The 25853-nt window shown below is 43.9% G+C and overlaps 1 protein-coding gene and 1 long non-coding RNA gene across 10 annotated transcripts in view; one reads left to right on the top strand and one right to left on the bottom strand.

The window, feature by feature from the left end:
- Window positions 1–25853, top strand: part of il1rapl1b (interleukin 1 receptor accessory protein-like 1b) — a 261412-nt gene that overhangs the window by 122730 nt on the left and 112829 nt on the right. For all 7 annotated transcript variants that reach the window (XM_012837302.3, XM_031558959.2, XM_031558956.2 and 4 more), the window contains 2 exons: window positions 77–263; window positions 2885–3038. In XM_012837302.3, coding sequence (XP_012692756.1) covers window positions 77–263; window positions 2885–3038 — 341 coding nt within the window. The remainder of the gene's footprint in view (window positions 1–76; window positions 264–2884; window positions 3039–25853) is intronic.
- Window positions 9967–11905, bottom strand: LOC105896007. 3 transcript variants are annotated; one of them, XR_006151462.1, is made up of 5 exons: window positions 11648–11905; window positions 10961–11074; window positions 10824–10858; window positions 10599–10735; window positions 9967–10519 (listed from the first exon to the last, which is right to left on the bottom strand). It is a non-coding gene; the product is annotated as an uncharacterized LOC105896007 (long non-coding RNA). The 3 variants fall into 3 exon arrangements; XR_006151461.1 differs by having other exon boundaries at window positions 9967–10336; window positions 10439–10519; window positions 10961–11893; XR_006151460.1 differs by having other exon boundaries at window positions 10961–11890.

The following is a 25853-nucleotide window of genomic DNA, read 5'->3' as shown; positions in this document are numbered from 1 at the left end:
TCCAAGTTATTCATCACCTTTATGTTTGTCAGTGAAATGTATATCCCCTTATTCAAATCTCACTTTCTTTTTGCAGAAACTCGACATATTGTATGAAAGTCTCAATGGAGCTGTCAGTGGCTGAGAACGACACAGACGCCTGCTATAACTCCAAGATGAGGTACTTTGAGAAGGCCGAGTTGAGTAAAAGCAAAGACATCGTCTGCCCTGATATTGAGGACTATGTGCAGCCTGGGAAGGATCCGGACTTAGTTTGGTATAAGGTGAGATATCTTTCTTTAAGATGGATTTTTTTTCCATTTAAACTTTTAAAGAATCGTCAAAACTATATCACTAGATTGTGTTAAAATTAAGATTCATTGGAATGAATACAGAAAAGGTATGAAACCTTTACCTTTGTTAAGACTTAATAAATGTGTGTTTACTTAATAATTGTTATATATGTTTCACATGGGGTTTGTTTGTGTACCAAATACTGTGCAGGCTAGCATCTCCACATGTATAGTTCATAATCTAGACTAAATCTCACAGAAATTGGTATTGAATCTCACCTACATACCTGTTTGTTTTGCCATCATACATAAGCTTGTGTCTATTGTAAGTCATTTGGGGAAATGTTGTTGATATACACTATCTATTGCAATTCTCAAAGGCTTACAAGACAATAGGTCTCTCTCTCAAACCATTCATATGCATATATATGGCCTTATGATTTGCATACAAATGCTTTCAGACAATCTTTACTATTCTTTAATACGATTTTTTACTTGAACATGTTCCTATTATACAAACAAATTTAGCCCTGCTTCATGCGTATTCAAAACTCAATAAGCTCCTGCTGCCTGAGCAAATCATTGGTATGCACATATGAGTAAATAAGACCCAAAGCACTGCAATAATAGCAGTCTCACTGCAGGAGCCATGTTTTGAAGGCTATTTCTGTCGTTGTCTCCAGGTTTGCTGCAATGCAAGAACTTTTCTTGTTGCTATCGCAGTGCAACCCTTTCTTATGCATCAAGCAGGAGGCTACCGCAGTCTGTCAGCCTTAAGCAACTGTGGCTTCATGTTCACGCACAGTATATTATTTGGTGTTTATACCAGTTTCTCCATAATTATCCTTAAAAACCCTTTGCCTGTATATGGCTGTGTTGTTTTTCACGGCCTTCAGGGGTAGCCTCAAAGGTGTCCAGTTATAAGTTTGTGAGTCTGTTTGGTCTCACTTAATGGAGAGTAAAATAATGCTCTCTCCTTGGATTGGGTTATACCCTTATTTCCCACCACAAAGAGTGTCTTCCGACAGGATCTTAAATAATTAGGAACACGTCAGAACCAATAAATCTACTGCATAATTCATTGTCAACCTTCTTTTGACAGCTTCATTGTTTACTTGCATTTAGCCTAGTTCACTTTAACCAAGGGATCTGTGTGTGTGTGTGTGTGTGTGTGTCTGTTTGAGTGAGTGAGTGAGTGGGTGTATTTGGTGCACTTTGTCCAGATGTTTTATTGCTGTTGCCTTGCGTTTTTTTTGTAAACCCTATATCATAATTTTCCAATGCAATATAAATGAAGCCATTCTCACCATCTGTCACAGGATGCATTTGAGTGTAGAGTAAGATGATCATGGCAACCCAAGAGAAGAGGGAAGCATCCAGGGTCAAAAGCATGTGGGCAAATTCACTGCAGAATTCACAGTAGTGAAACTCTGATTATAATCCTGCCCCTTATCAACAGAGCATAAAGTAACTAACAGATTTGTGCGCCTTTGGCTCTCATAAATAAATGCTCACCTGTTTGGGGCCATGGACTAAACTGCTAATTTTTTAATGCCCTGGCTCCACAGATTTCCCCCAGGCTAGATACGCTAAGAGACAGAGAGAAGATGCACTGTAGTTAGATGAGTTGTTAGAGTTGTTCATGTTTCATGGAAGAGAGGGGAATAAAAAGAACGAGGTCTGGGGTGAGGGGAGAGAGGGGAGAGAGGCGAGAGGCCTCGGTGCATGATGCTCCTTTATTAGCTAAAATCAAGAAAGGGTGAAGAACTCCCATGAAGAGGGGAGAGAGAAATAAACATATTAAGAAACATCTGCCCACCTTCACCAACATCACCAAACCCACCGCTGTTTCTGCTGCCCCTGAAGCATCCTTAGGCAAAGGGAGTCCTCCTCGCCAAGTTATTTGAGTTCACCGCTCCGTGCCCAGCCGCCCACCCACGTGTAACAGCAGACAGACCTAGGCGAGGAGGAGCCCGGGCCAATTCATCAAAAGTAGATGAGTGTCGGATTAGATGGCCGCAGTGCTTCTTCAGTTTCTCAGCGAATTGGATTAAAAAGATGGGTAATGACTTGGGCCCGGGCACCCGCAGTTATTTGCGCTGCCCTGGAGCGGGGGTTGATTGAATTCGCCCCACCGCGAGGATCGGGGTCGAAAGCAGACCCCCTTTTATTTTCTACGCCTTCCTCCTCGTCGGCTGCCGGAGGGGGTATAGTTGCCGGAGGGACCTGGGCGTTCAAAGCACCCGTGGCCCCCTCGGAGTTCCTCCCACCTAGGTTGGTCTGGGGCGACTTCAAACTCATCTGCGATGGAGCAGTCCGTCGGGAAGGCAACTCTAATAACTTGTTAAAAGCAGACTGATGAGGCTCTACCTGGGAGCTGATTGCTCCTAAGAAAGTCACCATATCACTGCAAGACCTGATCCCAGGTCAGCGTCCATTTTGGATGTGTTATTGCGGGTGCTCACACTGATTGGTGGTTGACATTGTTCACGTGTTTAACATGGCATACACTAACGTAGACTATACTGGAAATCAATACCCCTCATCATGTCTGAAATTAACACTCTGATGCATGTATGTGCTTATTTATTTATTTCTCGCTCTCTCTGAAGGAATGCAAGCCCAAACAATGGAGACAGAGTATCGTGAGAAGAAAAGACACCCTTTCGATACGTGAGGTACGAGAAGATGACATTGGAAATTACACGTGTGAAATACAATTCGGGAGCTTCGTAGTGCGAAGGACAACTGAGTTATCAGTCACAGGTGAGAGGCTTTTTTTCTCTGTTACATTTTGGGGGTTGGTATGTCCTAGCAAGTCCTGTAAGGTTGCCTACTTTCCTGACAAGCTGTCATACTCTCTCATCCTTTGTGATGTTTTCAATTTGGTATTGCTGCACCGCGAAAATGATCCTTATCGAGCCTAGTATAGATAGAGTTTGGAGCTGACAAAAGTGAAACTCCACAGCCACAGATAAGCCTCCGTGCTGTTCACATTGCAAATACTGTGATGGTTCTCTTTCTGGCACTAAAAACCCCATAGTAAGCAGCCAGTCAGAAATATTATGTTAGCTTGCAGGCACAGCCCATTTCCCTCGAATGGCTCTTGCCTTTACAATTGCCTAAGCTGTAAGGCCTTGTCATTCATTACGAGGAACAGGTTATCTGTTGCCTGGAATGTGAACTACTGCAGGACAAGGGAACTCAAAACAAATAGCAGTACTTAAACTCAAGGGGATACGGTAATGGCAACCCATAAAAAAATATGTCACCTAGTCCAGAAAATGGTTTGTTGTTTTTTGTCTTTTCCTTTTTCCAAAGGAAATGGGAAAGAAAACCTTGACTTGACACCCTGATACATAAGCTTTGTTTTAAGCTGATTGAGCCTGTTGTTGCCAAGATGTCACGGTCAATACCTCTTTGCAGTAGTGGCTCCTGGCTCCTTTAATTGCTAAGCAGCAGATTTAGCTTCTAAGCCACTTCAGCACTTCTTAGCAAAACTGTTTAAATATTTAAGGCTGAACTTTAAAACCGTTTTGTCAGAAAACCAGGTGACAAAGAAACTAAAGGGGCCTTCTTGTCAGTCCTGTGGCTGTGTGCATTGATGCATTGGCGTGTCTAGAGCTGCCCTCGGGGGCCTCCGTACTCAGCTGGCTTTCTGTAGCAGTTATAGGTACAACTAATCAATGTCGAGGCGTCTCCTCGTAATTGACAAGTAAAACTAAAGCGTTGATGTCCAGTCTTTGTCCTCTTAGCTCATTGTAATTGAGCTTTTTTTTCAGGCCACTCACTCAAAATAGCAGGGGCGTCCGACACCCTCTTGAAACCAGGGACGAGTGAACACTTACAGTAAATTCTGCCATTAGAGCCTCGGAAAGCTCCATTCGCTGCTGTTACGAGTGCGAGTCAAAGGTGGCATTGATTGCGAAAAGACTGGCTCATTGTCCGGCGTCTCAGCTGGCCTGATCCAGGTGAACTCGGTTCTACATCGGTGGTGTTGCACTGGCAACCGGTGACCCCGGACAGCCAGCCTGGGATTTTCCTAATGGGGACCTTTGCCCCCTCCTGCCGGCCCTTTCCTCCCCCCGCCGAGCTCACACTCGAAAAAGGCGGCACAACCATTAGACAGAGGGTTTCTTTTTTTTTCTTTTTTTCCGAGCGCATCGCCTGCCTCATCAGGTTCCTCTCCTTTGTTCTCATGCATTATTAGTGAGGATGAATTTAGGCACGTAGTCATTCGGAGCCTGTAATTGTAATTGTTAGCACGGATTTCAGGACTGCCCTTGTTTCTATTCCTGGAGAAAGAAAGGAAGCAGGAGGTTTTTTTCCGCAGTGGGGAAGATTACTCTGTTTGGAAGAGGATGGTGCAGAAGCACTGGGGCTATGTATCAGAGAATATTATTATCTCAGATGGGGAAGAAGCTGATTTATTTATTCATTTATTTATTTGTATTCTTCAATCGTAAACACAGTGACCACAACCACTGGTACAGGTTAGGGGTAAAACAAGCTATTAGCAGTGTGTCTCCATCTAAATACTGCCTATAACACTTTTACCGAGACAGGCCAGATTCAGCAATCAACCCTTATCACTAGTGGATCACTTCCCCTTTTTTCATGGCATTCCTCTGGCTCTGCAATATTTTTCTTTTTTTCACTGCGGTGGTAGAGGACAAGCAATTACAACAAAATGATTATTCTGAGTGGTAAACATTCATATTTGTGCATATTCTTTCTATCGCTTTGAAAATCAAAGAGAAAATGGGAGGCTTTTCTTCTTGATGTATTCTTAAACGAACCTGCCAATTACCAGCACAGGATCTGATTGCAGATAGATTATTCAGAAAGACCCAAGCGGCGTAAAACACAAAAGCAACCGCTGACAGTCACAGCAGGCAAACATATCTTCTGAAGACTGTCATCCTGTAAAATAGGGCTCTCCTGTTGGATTTATTGGTTATGGTGAAACGGAAGTGAAATATTAGCAAACGTGCTTACCCTCAGCTTAGCTTCTTTTTTTTGTATGCAGTTTCTCCTTCTGCAGTCCCTACAGTATGTCTAACATATTCATCGCTGGAACCGAACTGTTTTTTTGATGAGTGTGGAGGGCCCCTGGCCTCATCTGCAGTCTCAGATTATGTGAGCTTCATCCTTCGCCGATGTTTGCAAAACAAGTAGATTAGTTCCATTAATATGCAGTCCTAATGAAAACTCGCTGTGCCACCATCTCTCTTGGCTGTCTCGATATTTTTTAATGGAGCAGGAGGATGACAATTCGGAAAGGGCCTGTAGATTAGCTGTGTCCCCATTCACCCACCGTACTTTCTATTTGAAAGTAAAGTGACAAGAAAAAATGGCACATTTTCACTCTGTGATGCTTGTGTGGTTACTATATGGAGCATATAGCTTTTCATTAAGAAGTGGGGGGGTTGGATTTATCCCTGGTGGCCGTTTAACGTCCAGCATTCTTCCCCGTATTAGAGAATGAGGATGATGCATTAGTGCTGGAAATGCTGACTTGGAGATCCTCCGTAGCGATACTTCCTCAGCCAGGGAAACTCCCAGACAAGCAGCCGCTCGTTCGTTCGTTCGTTCGTTCGCTTCCATTCATCTTAGGGGAGTGCTTCGTTTATTTGTCCTTAGATGAGTGCCCACTCTCCTTCTCTATCACTCTCTCTCTCTCTCGCTGTCCCTTTGTGTGCATACTTATTCACATAGTTAATCTCTATTACCTCTCCTTGATATCTACATCCTCTCGTCCCTGTAGTCATCGTCATCACTGCGGAGAGGAAAGGGGTGGGGAGGTCAGTCTCAATTTGGTTGTCTTTAAGAGCTCTTAAACTTAATGAGCTCTTCTTCTATTGTGGTCTATTAAAAACATACATTATCCCCTAAATGAATTTTGGGACTTTATGACTATTTTACAGAGCATGGGCTTTTGATTTCCCGGATTGAAACCCATGCGATAAAACTTCGATAATTAAACGCCTACCCTACAGGGATATTGTAATAGCCAGTGCTGATGCAACGACCTCCAGTGTGGCTTATGACCTGGGCCTGACGACGGTAATCTGTTTATGTTCATGTCCCGTAAAGTACGCGCAAATGAATAAGCAAAATGGCCCCTTAGTTTGACAGGCTTTACTGTAAGCTATTTCAATGTATCCTCCTTCTTGTCAGTGGGTAATGTGAAGGCCCAGATGATACTGTCACAGCAGTGATAGCCCAAAGGTGATCATTCATTCTAATGAAAATCAATTGATGGCCTACTGGTGGTTTTGCAATCCTGCTTTTTTATAAATGGAATTCATTTAAAAAGCCATTCCAAAACTCTAGTTACCTCAAATCTCCTAAGGACCGGATTCTGGTTAACCAAAGGACGACACTTTTTTTCGCAAAAGCGTGGAGGCCTTTATTTATTCATTCTCGGGGACACGTCATGAATTATTTCTCTCAAGTGTGCTTGGTTAAAGGTCACCTGTCCTCAAACAGCCCATACCTACAAGGTTGAATCTTATACCTCTCCTAATGGAATGGCTTATTAGTTTTACCGAGCCTTAGTTCTATTCTGATCCCGGAATGTTATTACATTTCTCTCATTACTTTCATCAAGTAGGTGTCCTTGACAAACTCAGTTGTTTCTCAACCAAACAGTGTGTCAGAGGCATCCTCTTGCATATGTACAGTATGTAGCATGTTCAGTGGCTTATTAGTTTGAGGAGGGTTAAGGAAACATCTATCAACATGCATTCCCTCAGCCAGTTATACTTTCTATAATCCTCTCTTTCGCTCTCTGTAAGTATGGTGGTGTAGAGGGAATCCTGCCATTGCTAGGCTAATGCTGAGCCTCGTTGCTTTTTTGAACCGTTTTTCTCCATTGCCTTTAGTGCTTAGCTTCGCATACCAGCTGCCGCTACTTTCCGGATATCTCCTGCCATTACCGAGGTCATTCCGTGCCCCCAATCCTGAGTTCGCCTCATTACCATATGAAGGATGGGCAGGCATAATTGCTCTTTTAATTGATGGAGTGTAATTAGGCTCGACCAGGGCCCCTTGGCAAGCACCGAGCCTGGAGAATTCCCCCTGTAGGTGACCACGTCCTTTCACACCAAATATTTGGGGGGGCCTTTTGTGGAACTCACCCCCCTCTCATTTAAAAAGCGGAAGATAAGGAGCTTATCAGCAAGAGGTATATATATACACACCTATCTATGCGTGTGTGTGTGTGTGTGTGTGTGTGTGTGTGTGTGTGTGTGTGTGTGTGTGAGTGTGAGTGTGTGCTGGCTTGCCCATTACCAGAATCGAGGAGGCCGAGCAGCATTGTGATGAACCTCGGTGGAGGCGGAAGGTGAGGCCCACACATTATGCTTCCGAGAAAGAAAGAAAAAAAATCCAGAGCCCCCGTGAAGATCAATATGTAATGTCAACATTTTATTTAATTTTTTCTTCCTCTTTATAGATCTTCACTCTTTGCGTTAGCTGATCTGGTATATTCCGGGATGGTTCATCATTGAAATGCAGTCTTGCTTTGCTTTCAGTGCATAATTTGAAAAATGGAATGTTTGTAATTGTGAGTGTGTGTGTGTGTGTGTGTGTGTGTGTGTGTGGGGGCTGAGTGCCTTTCTTGGGTTTAAATGACCCTGTGAGGTCTGTGAGAGAGAAGTAGAGTTTTTCCCCAACTGGAGACTGTGGTGACATTAGCATCAGATCACATAACCATACAAAAAACTGAAACTGGGGGAGGATGGAGGGAGAGAGAGAGAGAGAAAAAAAAAGTGCTATCGGTCCCATCTGTGGGCTCTCACAGCACAGAACGCATGGCACAGCTCAGTGGAACTTCCCAACCTGTCAGTCAACCTCCAGTTGTCCTGGCAACAGAGTGAAAAATAATGAGAAATTCATTCTGCCCTTGGACAGGCATGTTGATTTTTTTCCCCCCATTCTCTCTATTTTTTATTTATTTTTTGTTTTGTTTTAGGAGGGATTCTTTTTTTTGTTATTTGTGATATTATATACCATGAGGCTGCCAGAGAGGAAACACAGAGAAGCAGAGAAGTATAGAGGAAGGGGCAGAGAGAGAGAGAGAGAGAGGGAAAGACAGACAGGGAGTGAATGAGAGGAGAGATGTGGAGAAACAGAAATGAGATGATGAAATCAACGAGTGCTGAGGAGGATGTTTGTCTTGAGGCGTCGAGCCCCGGAGTGGACTGCTCCTCGGAGGAAGGGCCCTTAAACATGATGGATGGCCGTGTGATCAATTATAGTGATTTGTCATGTGCAGAACCGCTCATTTTCATAAACGCATTACTGATGGAGGGGCCTCCGGGGGGCGGTTAAGGGAGCTCAGGGGTGGGGGATGGGGTGGGGGGGGGGGGGGGGGGGGGGGATGGTGCAGGTGGCGGATGTGAGGGTGGGTGGGTGTAGAAGGAAGAAGGATGGCCCCAGTCCTGCCAAGACGTTCTCGACGATCCCTCGCCATCTCCATGTAGGGCAGTGCAACCTGAGGAGACCCCGTCACAACACTCACTGCCAAATCCAGCGTGTACCTAAGCAGCCAGCTAAATACCACTGTCAGCCATGCTGAGAAAATCCCCTCACAACAGACATCACCATCGAGCCATTCTAGCATCAGCCTTTCTCTTTGCTCTCTCTCTCCCTCCCCCTCTCAATCTCGCTCTCTTTCTCTCCCTCTACCAATCTCTCTCTCTCCCTCTCTTTCTCTCTGTCACACACACTCTGTCACTCACTCTTTGTCTGTTCCTCTCATTTCCTCTCCTTTTCACTCTTTCTACACTCTAAAAACAAAAGGTTCTATATTGAACCTTTTAGGGTTCTATAGCTTGGTACATATATGGCACCCTCAAAGGGTTCAATATAGAACCATTTCAGAGGGTTCAATATATGGCACCCTCAAAAGGTTAAATATAGAACCATTACAGAGGGTTCAATAAAAAGAACCCTTGGGGGTTCTTTTCTTTTTTTTAAAAGGGTTCTAAACAGCACCTTTTAAAAGGTTTATTCATTCTCCCAAAACCTTTGATCGATTTATTTTTTTGTATCATATTTTAACACTTAATCATCAATAATAATAATTAATGATAGTGAATAATACTGCAATAGTGCCTCTCAATAATTCTTGTATAACCATTTGGGAAAGAGCTGTAGGCTAAATGCAACTATTAGTTTAAATAAAATAACCAATAACTTGATAGCAAACCTTTGTTTACATGCTGTTGTTACTATAAAAGAAAGAGAGGAGAGGTGGATTCAAAAATGGACTGTATTTTTTTATTTAAAAACTCAACAGTAACAGTGATGAACTAATCTGGTTATATAATTTCAGAACAGGGATGGACACTTTTTTTTAACTTTGTATTTTGAAAAGATAATGCTCTGAAAAGCTAAGGATCTGCCGGGGGTACTCCACACCAATGACGAAGTACATCTCCAGCAGACATTGAATGGCATGTGCCACATCCATCTCGCCGCTTATAATGGTGATGCCATCCATCATAATGGATGCTCTCCTGGCAAGGAGGGGAGTCTGCATCGTGGAGGCTGATGACCGGAAATTAGTTGGGTGGTTCCTATGTAAATGAGAAGTGTGTAAGGGAAAAAAAATTCAATTTGCACTGTTAAAAACCAACACATACCTTGTTTAAACAATAGAGAATATAATTCTGTATCTCATTCACAAAAATATTGCAAACCTCTTGTGTTGGATAATTCCCAGAAAGCATCTGGACTGCGTTTTCCAATCTGCACTTATTTTCTCTCTGAAATTAGCCATAAGAAATGTGTAAAATTAAGAATTAAGACCGGCAATCAATGACAACTGTGACTAGCAAGCAGATAGACATACAGACATAGGCACACAGTTGGGCTAAAGACAAGCAAGAATAAAAAAAATGGCACCTGATGTCCAGGTGGTTCCTCCAGAGGCACATGGTCCACAATTCTGTTTCCTCCAGCACCAAACTTTCTCTTAATTTCCTGGACGTCAAGTTGCCTAAAGGTGACCTTTCTTTTTTTATTTTGTTCCTCAGACACTCAAGTAGGGTCTCCTGTGGGTATAGACATAAATTATGAGGCTGGCACAAAATCAAAGTAGTATAGAAATTGAACTGAGGAATAATGTTTTGCATAACAGTTGGGAAAGAACATACCAGAGGAGCTGTGTTCTCCAAGAAACGGAAATCTGGTGATGAGATCCCAGAACATCTGTATATTTTTTATGGTTTGGGTACCTGAAAGATCATTCATTGTAATTAGAACTTGCCTACTCAAATGGTTTTATTTTTAGTCTTTACACTGTAATTCACTTACTTTTTCTGGGGGGAAGGTGGGCAGACTGAATACTGTTGGCCATGGTTGGGTCAAAGAAGACGAGCATGGTCTTTGTCGAAGCATCATTCTCAACACTGGCACAGGACAGTCTAGACAGGACAGTCTTTTGCCTATGCCTATGGTAACAATCTGAACATCACACACTTAAAACTTCACACACATAATAGTAATGAACATGAGTTAATGAAGACATGCTATACTTACTGTCAGCATGGTCCAGGGGCAATCCAACTTCATGTCTGGATGAGAAGAGGAAAAGTTTTTAGTTTAATTAAATGCTTACTCACTTCCAAAATGCCTATTTACTACCATGTCTACTGAATGATTAACACCTCACTTACTGTTCTAGGAGCTAGTTCAGTTCCTTCACAAACATCACCTGCAATTTCATAGACGGGGATAGTTCTTCAACCATCCGTTCAGTGAGGCCCAGTAGTCTCCATCAATTTCCTGTTCTTTAAAACGAAAAATAAAACAAAAAACTTGTGTTGACAATGATACAACTCAATTATATGTACTTGATGGCTGGTTTCCTGTAATTTAACTAGATAGCCTGGTAATGAAGTAGTTACTGCCATATCATTCTGATTTTGCATTGCTGGCTGACGTTTGTAGCTAGCTAGTTAATGGCAACTCGCCATGCTAGCTAGCACGCTAAATTTAGTTAGCTTAACTTATCGGGAGCCGGGAGGACAGTGAATATCATTGAACAACAATAGTGGATACAAGCTCAAAATCATATAATCGATAGTTGATTTTATTGTCAGCCTGACAAGGAAGTAGAAAACTAATCTTAATGATGGATCCAGTAGGGTGACAGGATAGGATAGCTAGCTGCTGCTAAAATCATTCAGAGACAACGAATTTATAGATTCTAGCTAACAGCTGACCGGTTAACGCCCACTGACGTTTATGAAGAACGCCCCTTGTTTTTTACTTAAGAGGCATAATTTCTGGCTTTGATTTGCAGACAACACGGGTAATGATTATGATTGAAATGAAAGGGATTAGGGTTGTGTGTCACTTACCGTTAAATCCAGTGAAGAATTAACGTCTTCAGAAAGGTTCCATAAACGGTCGTTGAAGTTCAAATAACCCTCACGTGTATGAAATAGCACCCTTTTTAGGCAAAAGGGTTCTATCTCCTTGGCTAAGACCCCCATGGTTCTATATAGCACCCCCATGAACCCTTTTTTCTAAGAGTGTATGTACTTCTCCACTCCTCTGCATCACATTCTGTCTCTCTACCTGTTTTTCACACTGTCTGTCTCTCTCCGAATCTTTCTGTATTCCTCTCTTTCTGTCTTGCTCTCTCTCGCTGTCTCTCTTTCTGTCTTCTCCTTTGCTCTTCTTTCTCTCCATTCTGTTTCCTGTCTCTGTGTGATTGTCACTTCTGCCTGATGTAACACTGATCTTTGGAGCTGTCTTTTTGCATCAACACACAACACACCCTGTTGCCCCTGTTCACACCTGGCATTACAGTAACATGCATCTTGGCTGACCTGAGCACAAGTGGACAGCTCGTAGTAAAGTTGTGAATGTACCCAAGACGCATTGAGGAATGTACCCAAGACGCATTAATATCGCTTTGTCCACACTGTCTGAAAATAGAGCCCATAGAAATGATGAGTGCATATAAGTGGATTTCTATAACAATAACACATAGATGAACCCTAATGTCCAATAAGCAAACACAACTCACCCCCCTTCCCTCCCTCTAGCCAGCTGCTTTTACTTCTGGCAAACATCAAGATTTTCTAGAGTCTTCTGTTGCAAATGAGTATCTCCCAAACACCATTCAGCTGAAAAAGCCCATTTACTCAAAGGCAATTTAGCATTAACAACAATAACAAGACAGCGTTAGCTCGTGGTAGCCAACGACTGAAAAAAAAAACCTGTTCTCTTACCTTAAGAACAGATAGGCTAACCTCATTGTTATGTTAATATGCATGGCAAAGTTAAACAAATACTAGATATTTGTCCATATCATTATGTTATCATTATCCATGTTTTGAGTTTTATGTTAAAAAAGTGAGGAGGGGGGGGGTGAATGAAGGGGATGGCACTGCACTCTTGTGCATTTGGTCTTCGCAAGCGGAAATGATGTACGTGTTCATTTGCATATAGAGCAGGGAAGTGAGATCCGATCACAAGTGGTCACTGCCCACTTGTGATCGGATCATTGTGTATATGCCAGGTGTGAACAGCTTCTAACACACACACACACACACACACACACACACACACACACACACACACACACACACATTAGCCACCTCCTGCCATCCCTCAGTTTAGCCTCCAGCCCCCTTTCATTACCACACACACACACACACACACACACACACACACAAATGCTTGCATCCGTCTTTGAAAAACTGGAAAGAACCACTTAAGATGGAGCCCTCCTTAGAATAACATTTACTCGATTATGAATCATTTCCATTCACGGCAGACCACCAGCTCCTTTGAAATCCCTTTTAATACGATTTACTACACAAAGCACCATGTTACTGTGAAACAAAAACAAAAAAGGGGAGAGAGAACACCAACAAATATAATGCTAAGAGAGACATAATGGTGTGGCTATCTCTGTGTGTGTGTGTGTTCATGGAGGGTCGGTTGAGTTCTGTACATTCTTGTTCTGTGTGCTACATCATCCCTCCTTATACAACCCTCCCAACATACACACACACACACATACACACACACATACCTCGTCAGCCGGGCTTGAGCTCTAGCTGTTAGCAGGCACCCACCTACCATCAGGAGACACAGCAGGCCCACTCCTCCGTGCTTTGATCAGACACATCGCACACATTAGCCGCGTAACGGACAGCTGAGCTTTCAGGTGGGCTGCCACTTACTCGCACCTGGAAGAGACGAGAGGAAGCCGTTTAAAAGGTTCCTGAACTCCCAGGATGCCGCGGATCCTCTATCAGCTCATGCAGGGGGTCTGATTAAGTCAAGTGGAGTGTTTTAGCTGTTTAATTAGCTCCAGAATAAAATGGTTGTACATGATTTCCTATTAGGGAAGAATATATATTAGATATGATATATAGCATAGCTTATAAAAAGGATCTGCATTCCCAATATTGCTTATAATATGATGTTATGAGATTTTTTCGATTTTCTCAAATTGTGATAGTGTCATACCAGTAGTGACGCCTTCCAGCGTTACGCTCCAGCCAAACTTCTGCACCCCTCAGCAGATGGGGTTTTATTATTCTGCAATAGACAAAACGGCAAACGAGCTCTCTCTCTGCGTTTGCTCAGCTTGCGTCAGGTACACCACAGTCCTACATCCCAAGACACAAATCTAAGTCCCTTAGAATCTTCTCTTTTTCACTCTCTTTTGTCTGTCTCTCTCTCTCTGTCTCTCTCTCTCTCTCTCTCTCTCTCTCTCTCTTTCTCTCTGTCACCCTCTCCCTGATAGAAAGAAAGGCAGAAGTAGTGGGGAAAAAAAGCAGTGCTTGGTTTTCCAGACCTGCTGTCTGTCGGTTTGATGTGTGTCACCACATAGTGATGAGCTGGCACTTCCCCGAACCTGACTGCCGTTTTAAAGAAATGAGCACTGTCTCCTGGGGGGGGCGGGCTGTCGCAAGATTTAAGGGGCACGGCCAGCAACGGAAGAGACACGCACACACACACACACACACACACACACACACACACACACCCCCACCCCCTCATTGCCGAAAGTATCTCCACTCTAATGTAGTTATATATAGATATCATTAGCGGAGGCATTGCAAAAGGGATGGGGCTTTTAAATGTGTCTCGCTCATTAATTACCCAAGAAAATCAGTCTAGCGGCCGAGTTGAGTCCAGGGCTTCCTCAGGACTCCTCCGCCCAGGGACACACTTAACTCAGGCCCTCCACGGGGAGGGTGGAGAGGGGAGAGAGACTGGCAGGACACCACTCGGGCCGTGCACTTAAGTGCAGTTGAGGGTGGCAGAGTAAGCAGCCTTCACCCTCTGCTTCCCCTTCTCTTCCCTTCCCTGCTTTCCCCTCTCCAAACTTCACTGGTGTGTCATGTCTTTCGCCAGGGTGAAAGCACGAAGCTGTTCTCCTCAACTCCTGTGACATGCAACCTTGTTTTTATTCACCATTCATTAGGGCAGCTCAGTATGTTGGGGCCCGCGACAGTATTGAACATTCTAATATTAGAACATCTGTTCTAATACTTTTCAGCACTGGGGACAATTAACAAGCTAGAACGCACCGGGCAATGGCTTCATGCATCATGTGGAGACGAGACAGAAACTTGTAGGTTTTCAGGTGGGTTGCTCAAGAAGAGTTCCCATGCCAACTAGGTTTTCTTTTTTTCCCGGCGTTATTGGGTTGATAATATTGATGTCGTATTTACAGCTGGCTATCATATTTGTCAAAGATTTCCCTCACGCCCTTGTCATCTCTCACCATGATTGATCTGTGTGATAAGTGAGGATATTTACCTATGGCAGTATCGGGGCTCCCTATGCGAACTCAATGCCACTTCACAAACTGAATTTGCCGCTTCCCGGCTTATTTCTATTTCTCTAACTTTCCTTTTATTCCTGGGACTGCTACTGCCTGTATCCCGGGAGTCTGTATGCTTCATATATCTGATCTAATCTCTGCTAGCCCTAGTTTGTGTCCCTCAATGTCACTTGTGTGGATGCAGGCAGTTAAACTAGTGTATGCACACTCACGCACACACACACACACACCCACACACACACACACACACACACACACACACACACACACACACACACACACACACACACACCCTCATACATACAATCACAAACAAAAAGAAATGCATACATACAGTCACAAGCACACACATACAAATACACACACAAAAGAGGCCTAAGGGCAACCTATGGCTAGGTGAAGCTGGGAAGGGAATTGAGAGCAACGAGGCTTATTATGCGCAGTGTGCTTTAACAATAATATGCAGCAGAGTGAGAATGACTGTTCAACAATTTCCCATCCCGTACAGCACTGCATGATTGCTCCATGCAGGGCTGCAGTGTCTCTGCTAGAACTGAATGGGGCCTTTTCAAAACCGTAGGACACTGCAAAAAATGGTGAGGGTTTATAAAGGTGCATCTTGCATTTTTATTCTCCACCCAATATCCCACCTGAATGTCGGGAACAATCAGACGCAAAAATGGAAATGGAAAACGTGAATGGCTTCATAAAATGACTACACATTCAAATATGTTTTTTTTTGGTTGTTTTTTTAAACGGCAGCCCGTTGTTATTTTCTTGTGCTATTTTGGCTCTGCTGTCTCCTGGATGGGGATGTGATAAAGCCGGGATGTCTCTGTTTAACAGTAGGGGGTGAAATAATTCTGTCTACGGTTTTGAGGACTTTATTTGCAACGGCAGCAGAGAGACAGACAGTCAGAGAGGGAGAAAAAAGAGAGGTTTGTAGCTCGCGCTCCGTCTCCCTCGTTCTCCTCGCTCCCGTTTCCCGTCTCTTAGGTTGTTAGTTAGAGTGACAGTGTCGAAGGTGAGCGCGCCAAGACACCTGGTCATCCTCCCTGTCGTCCAATCAAGCAGTCAGGTGTGCACTAAACACTGGCAGGTGCGGACAGAGGGAGGGAGCCTGATGCCCCCCCACACCCTGCTCCCCCTCTCGTCCTCGCGCTCCTGCTCTGCCTTCCCGGAGCCTCCTCTCCGCCTCTCATCCGTAGCCGCCGTGGAAACCTTTCCCCAGGTGTCAAACCGGGAAAACGGCACAGGGAGAACTCTGGCGCTCAACTCTGGCGCTGCCACCACCACTGCTGCCGTCAGTTTGTTGTGCTGCGGGGCGGGAGATGGGTGGAGAGGGGATGATGCTGGGTTTTGTCCCATGTCATGATGTTCATCGTGCTCTTGAACAAGGGAGTATGAGTATAAATATGTATCTATATATGTATCTATTGAACTATGTATATTTTTTTGGAGGGAGGCAGGAGTTGAAGCACTTTTTTCTCACATATACACACACACACACACACACACACAAACAATCCTGCTGCTTTCCTGTTTGCACTTGCGTCGCAGGGTATGACAGACAGATAATTACCCCAGGTATGCAGACCTTTCCTGGGTGTGTAGTAGAGACCGTGCCCATTTTTGTTTTGGGACAGAGAGACAAGAGACCCCGACTGTCTTATCTCTGGTAAACAACACACCCCCACTCACAGGAGAGAGCCTGGTGTATGGCAGTGGAAGAGACCTGCCAGTGGAGTGTGGGGACACTAGCGTCCTCAGAAACTGATCCTAGGGTTTGATTGTGATTGTTTTTCAGTGGCCAGAGACTGGAGCAGCTGGTCATGTCATCCTCTGAACTTTAACAGAGTTAGTGCGAGAGCCATCTTTCTATTCGTGTCATGAATTCATGTTACCGATAGCATTTGATCACTTATACCAGTATTCTAGAATAATCTGTTCCACTATCTCGAGAGCGATATCCTATCATTTTCAAGGGTTTTGTTTGTTTGTTTGTTTGTATGTCTCTCGAGCAAGGGCAGGGCATTGTCAATGCAGCAGAAGTAGAGTTTCAATCCGATCATTGCTTTGCACTTCAGTCGAGATGTGAAATTAACATGTAGACAGCTGAGACTGATGCACTTCCCGCTAAAAAGCTCCATTGTTTTATCAGTCTGAGAAAGGCTGTCGTTAGCGGCAGACGTGGAGAGGTACAGCTGTGTTACTATGGGTGGGGTTGGGGGGAGGGGGGTGCTGTACTAGGTATGATGCAGTATGTGATTACTGTCTGGGAACGGCACTCTCTCTTATTTCCGTTTCCCCGTATCCTTTTTTTTTTTGGTTTATTTTTGTTTTCTTCTTGGCAGAGATGAGGGTTTCCACGGTGACCTGCCATGCAGGGGTTCCAGGTATGATGATGCCTGTAGGAGTCTACTCAGACTCGCATAATGAGGCTGTCAAGTGCCACTCCCATGCCAAGTGTTGTCGTTGCTATCACACTGGAAGTAGCGCGGCGGGCTCCATTGTATCTGTGTTCGTGTCGGTTCTTCCCTGCTTCAAAACTAGTTTTCTTCCTCCCCTTACCTTTATGAGAGGCAAACTTGCTTGTACCTGTAGGAGAAATAAGGCCAAACAAGTCTGATAACGTGCACCTGCACACCAAGAAAAGCCATCCATTTTGAGTTGTTTTTTTCGAGTTCACCTTTGTGTGTGTGTTCATGTGTGTGGTGTGTGTGTGTGTGTGTTTGATTGTGTCTGTGTGTGGGTGTTTGTGGGTGTGTGTGTGAAAGTATGTCCCTGTGCTGATCCCCGCAGGACTAGCTCTGCTGTATGAAATGCATACGTTTCTCGTGATTTGCATATGTTTGTCTGTGTGTGTACGTCTCACAGTTCATGCATATATACAATATGTTTTGTTTGATTTCAAGGTGTCTTTGTTTGTGCGTTTCCATTAGTCTATGCACTCTCTCCTTGAGACACCGCTCCTACACCTACACAGGTGTTACACACACACACACACACACACACACACACACACACACACGTGAGAGTTATTGCACCCATTACATAAAGCACCTCTCTTTTTCTTTGGTCTGTCTGTTCTCTCCCCCTCTTTTTAGGGGGGGGGGGGGGGGGTATGGTTGTGAGTGTGTGTGGGGGGGGGGGGGGGGCTGTTAAGCCTTGTAGAGGCTGTTCTCTCCCGAGACCCGTTTTTGCTCCCTCAGACAGCGAGGAAAGATTAAACGGAAGAAGCCATTTCCTCTGTCTCTAATCCCTTGCACTGTGTGTGTGTGTGTGTGTGTATGTGTGTGTGAGAGAGAGAGGCAGAGAGGAAGAGAGAGAAAGAGAAAGAGAGGGAGAGAATGTGCAAGAGCCGCTCTTGGCTCAGAGGAAGTCAGGCACCTAATTACAAATAAAAGGCTTTTTGATGTTGTGGCCATTATCGTATGGCTTCCATGCCTTTTTGTAATAAATATCTTTATTGGCATAAATGGACCCCTCTCGCTGACCCCATGTTGAAGAGTATTAAAGGACAGTGTTCTTTACTTTGGTTGAGCTGGACTGCAGTCGGCCTTCAGCTGAGAACGAAAAAAAAGGAGAAATTGATAAATAAAGTAAAATAAATAAATAAAAATGAATAAATAAATGGCTTTAAAAAGCCACTGTGCGTAAGAGGGGTAGAATGTCCAACAAGGGGATTCCAGCTGCAGTGTTTGCTGTGGCAGACTTTTTTTCCTTCCTTCTTCTTTTGAAAGGCACAGTTTCGTATCAATCCTGTTCACTGCGCCTGGTGCTTGCCTGCATTCAGCTCCATGTTAATGCCTGATTTGAGTATAGACACACACACACATACGCACACACTAACATATATTTCACAGTACTTTATAATATAGGACAAAGTGTCCTTCATACGCTGACCACAACTACAGGTTTTTTTAAAGGTATTTACTTCTCTTTTCTACCCCTTTCTCAGTTTTATCTAGGTCTGGAGTAGATGTGGACTGTTACAAATCCTGGCTGCAGGATAACTGCCCCTAGTTATTTTACACCCATCTTTCACTTGTATTGCCAGTCATCTTATCAAAACACTACAAAAACCAAAAATCACACAAAGATTATTTTCTTGACTATGGATTTCCCACACTTGTAATTGCCTGTGGTGAGCCTGGTAGTACAGAAAATGATCTTGACATGAGACAGCCGGCTTATCAGAAAGAATTCCACTGGTGTTAAACATCATCCAACTTGCAAACTGTTGTCAAAACCCACAATAAAAATCTTGTACTGGATTGTTCAGAGCCTATTTCCCTTTGAAACAATCACTACATCTGTCCTTAAACATGACAAAAAGATCTTAGACATACTAGTTGAAAGTGAAACTAATCAATTAGCAACACATAGCGTAATATTAGGAAATATTTCTTGCAATAGACATACAGTAGATGTTGGCTCATGTAACACCAGAATCAAGGACTCTTCATCTCTAGTGGTGATCACATTGATGAGATGTGAGAAAACTTTGTGAAGAATTTGTCTGCACACACGGACATTGGAGTGAATTGTGTGTTGTTTAGACATCTTTTCTCCTGTTTCACCCTTTCACTCTCATTATGTGTGCATAGCTGAAGAAGGACGTTTGTCTGAAACCTTTTGTTCTCTCTTTGTCTTTCTATCTTTTTGTCTCCTTTCCTCTGTCTCTCTCATATTCAGTACATTTAATATTGTAGCACGTACAGTCACAAGGCAATGTGAAGGAGGCAAGATGCTCCATGCATCCAGTCACTAGCCAAATCAAACAACTCAATACATTGGAAGGTCCAAGCCATTCCAATGTTTATGCATTATGACAACAGCTTTTACAGTTAGTTACTTAAGATTTACTGAGTACCATGACATGGCTGTGGGCAGGAGAATGGAAGTCACACAAGGACATACACAGTATACTTTGTATATCCCTCACAGATCCATAATAAAACACTTTAATCTTCTTACTTAATTGCATACCAGTGGTATATACGTAGTTCTCACTGGCACAGGTGCATACACTCTCTCACACACACACACACACACACACACACACACACACACACACACACACACACACACACACACACACACACACACTCACGCACGCGGGCACTCACGCATGCACGCACGCATGCACGCACGCACGCACACACACACACACACACACTCACACACACACTCACACATGCACACACACACACTCATACAGAGAGAGAGAGAGAGAGAGAGAGAGAGAGAGATACGGTGTCAGTCAATCTGGGAGTGTTTTGCAAAGTTCTCTGGGAATACACGTGCTAATGAGTTGACAAGTGTACGCGTGAGCCTCCTCATGACTTCATGCATCTGGGAGGCCTAATTAGGATGACGTGTCACATAATTAAGGCCTGCTGTTGCCAAATTATCACTTCGTTAGTGCCATCACGTGTCCATGGTAGGGAGTGGTGTTAAACTGCTGCTAATGGGTCGGGAAAGTGAGGAAGTTTCTAACACGTACAGCGAGTGGGAATAAGGAAAGAACAAACAAAGACGAAGATAGAATATTCCTCTCCTTATATTGGTCTTCAAAGTACCTCTTTTATAGTCCCAGACCTCTCTATATGAGTTTTTAGCACTGAATCACAACTACTTTAACTGGTCAACAAGGATAAAATAGCCACACACACACACACACACACACACACACCACACACACACACACACACACACACACACACACACACACACACACACACACACACACACACACATACACAAACACACACACACACACAGCCATGCATCAGAAGTCGATTCAATGTCAGACGGGGAAAAGAAAACAATTATATCTTCTTCCCTCACCCTTCAGGAGATAGAGGGAGAGAGAGAGGGTTAGTCCAGGATACAGTGTTGCGGCGAGCGTGTTTATAGACTCTTCTTTTGAGGCCTCCCATGAAAGGCCCAGGTGGGTTTTGTGGAAATGTTGCTTTTTCCCCAGTTCTGACAGGCTTTTTGCTTTTTGATTTCGGTTTCCTATCGAATGTCAACCCAAGGACAGCAGAAAGCACTGCCTTCGCCTTAGTGTAGAGGATGTGCAATAAACAAATCCGTGAAGACTTGTGAGTTCATATCTCTTCAACAGGCACATGAGGATGTAAAACTAGAGGGGGCCCTGTGACGGTCGTGGTGCGACCGCACATGAACCGCACACTCCTGCCCCGTGTTTGCGACCGCTAGTGCGCACCAACACCCTGATTTACATACACAACTACTCGTAGAGCTCAGACCTCCACCAGGGCCAGATGCCCTGTCATGCCATGTTAAAGGAAGGGGGGGGATTCCTGGATCCAACCCTTGATCTGGATCCACTCCTAACTCTAATGGGTTCTTCCTCTGCCCATGCTACACCCCTCCACCAAAGTGTCATGACAATCGGCCCTGTAGTTTTTGCGTAATCCTGCTGATAGACAGACGGACATATAGATAGACAACAAAAAAACAAACAGCACTAAAAAACATAAACTCCTTAGTGTAGGCCATAGGGCTGAACGATTAATTGCATTTGCGATTTAATCGCGATATGATAGAACGCGATTTTCTAACCGCAACGTTCGCGATTAAAAAACGTGGTCTAAAAAAAAAAAAAAAATATTTAATTTTTTTTTTTTTTTTTAAGATGGTACATTTTGCACACAGTGTTTAAAAAGTGCATGCCTAGTGTTTATACTTAAAATTACTTTTTTTAAATTACTTAAATGCACAGTGGCAAAGCCACCGATTTGTTGTTCTTGTTTCTGTAATGAGCAGAAATGTAAAATGTGGGAAAGAATATTTTACACTAAATGTATCTAATATTGTGTTGGTCATATTTAAATCATTCATCACGTTTTGTTGGGAAAAAAAGAGGATAAAAAAAAATCGCATATTAAATCGCAATCGCAATATTTTGGTAAAAAATCGCAATTAGATTATTTTCCCAAATCGTTCAGCCCTAGTAGGCCATGAGAATTAATGATTGACAAGCATATGTGAATGATTTAGAATGATAGCTAAGTACTGGAAGTCAGATATTAGTATGTCGAAATAAGTTTTAAAACCTGACCTATTGCTAAACTTAACTTAATTACTTTTCAGTCCTTGTTCTATTCAGTTCTTCTTTTGTCTTGTGCTTTTATCCAAAGTGACTTAAAGGTAAGATAGAAGGATAAGGAAGAGTGTTTGAGAACAATCTCCAGGTCCAAATCATGTTAGTGCCATAGAATGTGCACAATCAAGAGCAGAAGTCCACAGGAAGTAGAAATGGAAGAAAATAAAGTTCTGCGTGTGAGTGTGTGTGTGTTATTTAGTTTAATTTTCTTAGTAATTCTGTTAGGAACGGCAGTCCTCCACAACATATTACATATGTTCCAGACCCCCAAAAGCACTGTCTTTCTCATGCACTCACCTCATGTCAGAAGTCTCCTCACAGAAAAAGCGGATTGATGTGGCGTGTATTTATCGATATTTCATGTTTTTGGCTACACACACACACACAGTGTTCACAAACGCCCAGAACACCAGAGGTGCCACTCTGAGTTTAGGACTAGGAGTATAGTGTGTGTGTGTGTGTGTGTGTGTGTGTGTGTGTGTGTGTGTGTGTGTGTGTGTGTGTGTGTGTGTGTGTGTGTGTGTGTGTGTGTGTGTGTGTGTGTGTGTGTGTGTGTGTGTGTGTGTGTGTGTGTGTGTGTGTTTGTTTGTGTGTGTGAGCACCAACCCATTCTACCTCCCGTGGAGCAGGAGCCGGCTATGCCACTCAGACATATAGACAGTGCAGAGTGCAATGCTCAGTGAAGGTTAGTCACTTCTGTAACATTAGTATAAATCTAGATAAGAATACATATAAACAAAAGGCACTTTCTTAAGAGATATGGCCACATTTATTACAAGTCAAACCCTCAGGTTCCCGCCCTCCAGGCTGTGTCATGCCATCTGTTGGCGAGTCAGTGGAAGTGCCGCTTCTCTCGCCGCCTTTTTCCAGATAAATGACTTGCAACGGCTGTCAGAGGCAATGAAACTCAAATAAAGAGGCGTTTAAACAAGTGGACACGTTTTTAGAGTGAAATAAATGTGCTGATGCGATCTGTGGGGGAGCTCGTCTGGCCGGGGCCTTGATGCCTATGATGTACTGCATTTCAAAAGGTATCCCAATGGACAGTCTGTGTTGTGCTCCATCCATCCATGTTATGTTGCATTCTCTCTCTCTCTCTCTCTCTCTCTCTCTCTCTCTCTCTCTCTCTCTCTCTTTCTCTCTCTATCTCTCTCTCTCCTTCCGTGCTTGGCCTTCTCTTGAGCAGAGAAATTATCTTTTTTCCAGTTTCTGGTCTGTTTTGTATCGTGCTTTCACGTGCGCACACACTGGTTGTCTCCTTCTTATCCGTGTGAATACACTGATTCTCTCATGCACACATGCACCTTCTCACACACACCACACCAAGACACACTTGAAAACACACACAAGCACTCTCTGTATGGCACACACATTCACACAGATACAAAAACACAGATGAAAGCACACTCATCCACAATAAACACAAGTAGTCAGTGTCTGATTGACACACACACACACAGCCATACACTGCTCCAGACACACACACACACACACACACACACACAGCCATACACTGCTCCAGACACACACACACACACACACACACACACACACACACACACACACATACACGCACACACACGCACACACACACACACACACACACAGGCACACACTGATCCAGACACATACATAGACTCAGACACTCACAGACACACTCACACACACAGAGAGAGAGAGAGAGAGAGAGAGAGAGAGAGGGAGAGAGAGAGAGAGAGAGAGAGAGAGTCTGTTAGGTCAGTTTACCTTAGCTTCCTTAGCTAGGTCAGTGACTGTGGTCAGGCCCAGCCGGCTGATGTGATGTGAATTGATTGCATGGCTGCTAGGTTTCGCTGTTATGACAGGTTATTTTAGTGGCACTAAAAGTCTTGCACTGACGCTTACAGGAGAACGGAGTGTGTATGTGTGTGGTGTGTGTGTGGGGGGGGGGAGCAAAACAGAGACTTAAGGCATATTGTCAGGCAGGCGTGCACTGTTTTATTTATGAAACGGCAGCAAGGCGCGCCAACAGATGGAGGAAAAAGCAACATGAAGTGTGCGCGTGCGAGGAAGAGAAATGTTTTTTTTTCTCCCAGACCTCCATTTCCTCGGTTCAGGTGCCCATTTTGCTGTGGAATAATTGCCTCTTTTCACACAGTCACCAGCCCACTATTGGGGGGTCGTGTGTATGTAAGTGTGTGTGTGTGTGTAAGCGTGTGTGTGTACATGTGTGTGGATCTAGGTGGCTGCTTCTCTGGGCAATGTGAAGTTATAATTGCAGGTTGATTTGTCATCTTTAAGGGTGATTGTTCCAGCCATCACCATGATGGCCCCATGAAGGTCTAATAAAAGAGAACAAGCCAGAGCATATTTTTTCCACCAGACGGATCCGTTTTATTTTTTTTTGGGAATGGGATTTACACCAGGGAATAAATCAATTCTTCATTTTACACATGTATGTTCAGCCAACAACACATGCATACAAACACACACCCACACACACCCACGCAGGCATACACAACTGCTCACACCAATCATCATCCACCAGCCAAACACCACTCAATTTCCCCCCTGCATCTCTACGCATGCTCCACACAAACACACACCCACACACCCACACACACACACACACACACACACACACACACACACAGGGGAGGCCCGTGGCATAGGCAGGTTTCTGTCACATCAACAGTGGCAGGCTATGTAATATTACAGTTTGCCCAGCTAACAGGTAGGCTAAGTTAGCACACACCCAAGGCTATACTGTCTGTTGCAGCCTAAGAAGCTCACGGATCCACTTCCTGTCCATGCTTGTGTTGTCCAGCACGCACCAGTTTCAGTGCACGCAAGTCAGGATCCGTATCGTGAATCAAATGGTGGTTTCCATTTTTTGCAATACTAACATAACTCTATGTTGCTACGTCAGCTATCAGCTTGCTTTTTTAAAATCTCGCCTAGGGCTCCACTACTGTCAAGGCCCCGGCTCTGCACAAACGCACACAGATTTGTGTAACACGCATCTCCCCCTCGTAGCCGTAGACGCCATGCGGACTCTTGCTGGTAGCACTTTGCCATTATCTGCCTTACATACTGCTCTCCTATGAAAATGTCACTGGGCATACGGGATCCACATGATTACCAAAGGTCAGACACAGTGCGCTTTCCCTGCGCTTACATGTTGTATTCATTATGAACGAGGGAAACATGTGGCGAACACCACGGAAGAACCATAACTGCAAAGCCTGCCAAAGCTGAGCATCACGTCTGAACTTTTTGGTCCATTATGGATCTACATATGAACTAATTTAATAGACGTACGCATAAGCATTGCACTGTATTGGCTTTGGTGGCTGTTATATCTCAGACACAGTAGCAGCATATGGGAGGGTTCTGCTGAGATCCTGTCTACATGCACTTACTAAATCTGGAACCTCATTAGTTCAGTCACCTTTTGAAATGCCATCGTAAACCCCTGGATAATTGACTCCAAGTGCTTAGCGTGATTGTCATCGGCCTGCTGTATGTCAAAAACACAAGCTAAATTTGACTACATCGGCCAACCTTCGCAAGAGTTTATTTTGCTTCTTTGAATTCTGTTCCGTTCTGTTGTCTGATTTCTGTGTTTTTTTGT

This window comes from Clupea harengus, chromosome 21, assembly GCF_900700415.2.
Source record: "Clupea harengus chromosome 21, Ch_v2.0.2, whole genome shotgun sequence".
NCBI lineage: Eukaryota > Metazoa > Chordata > Actinopteri > Clupeiformes > Clupeidae > Clupea > Clupea harengus.
The sequence above is the reverse complement of the archived record's forward strand: the minus strand, read 5'-3'. Positions and strand labels throughout refer to the sequence as shown.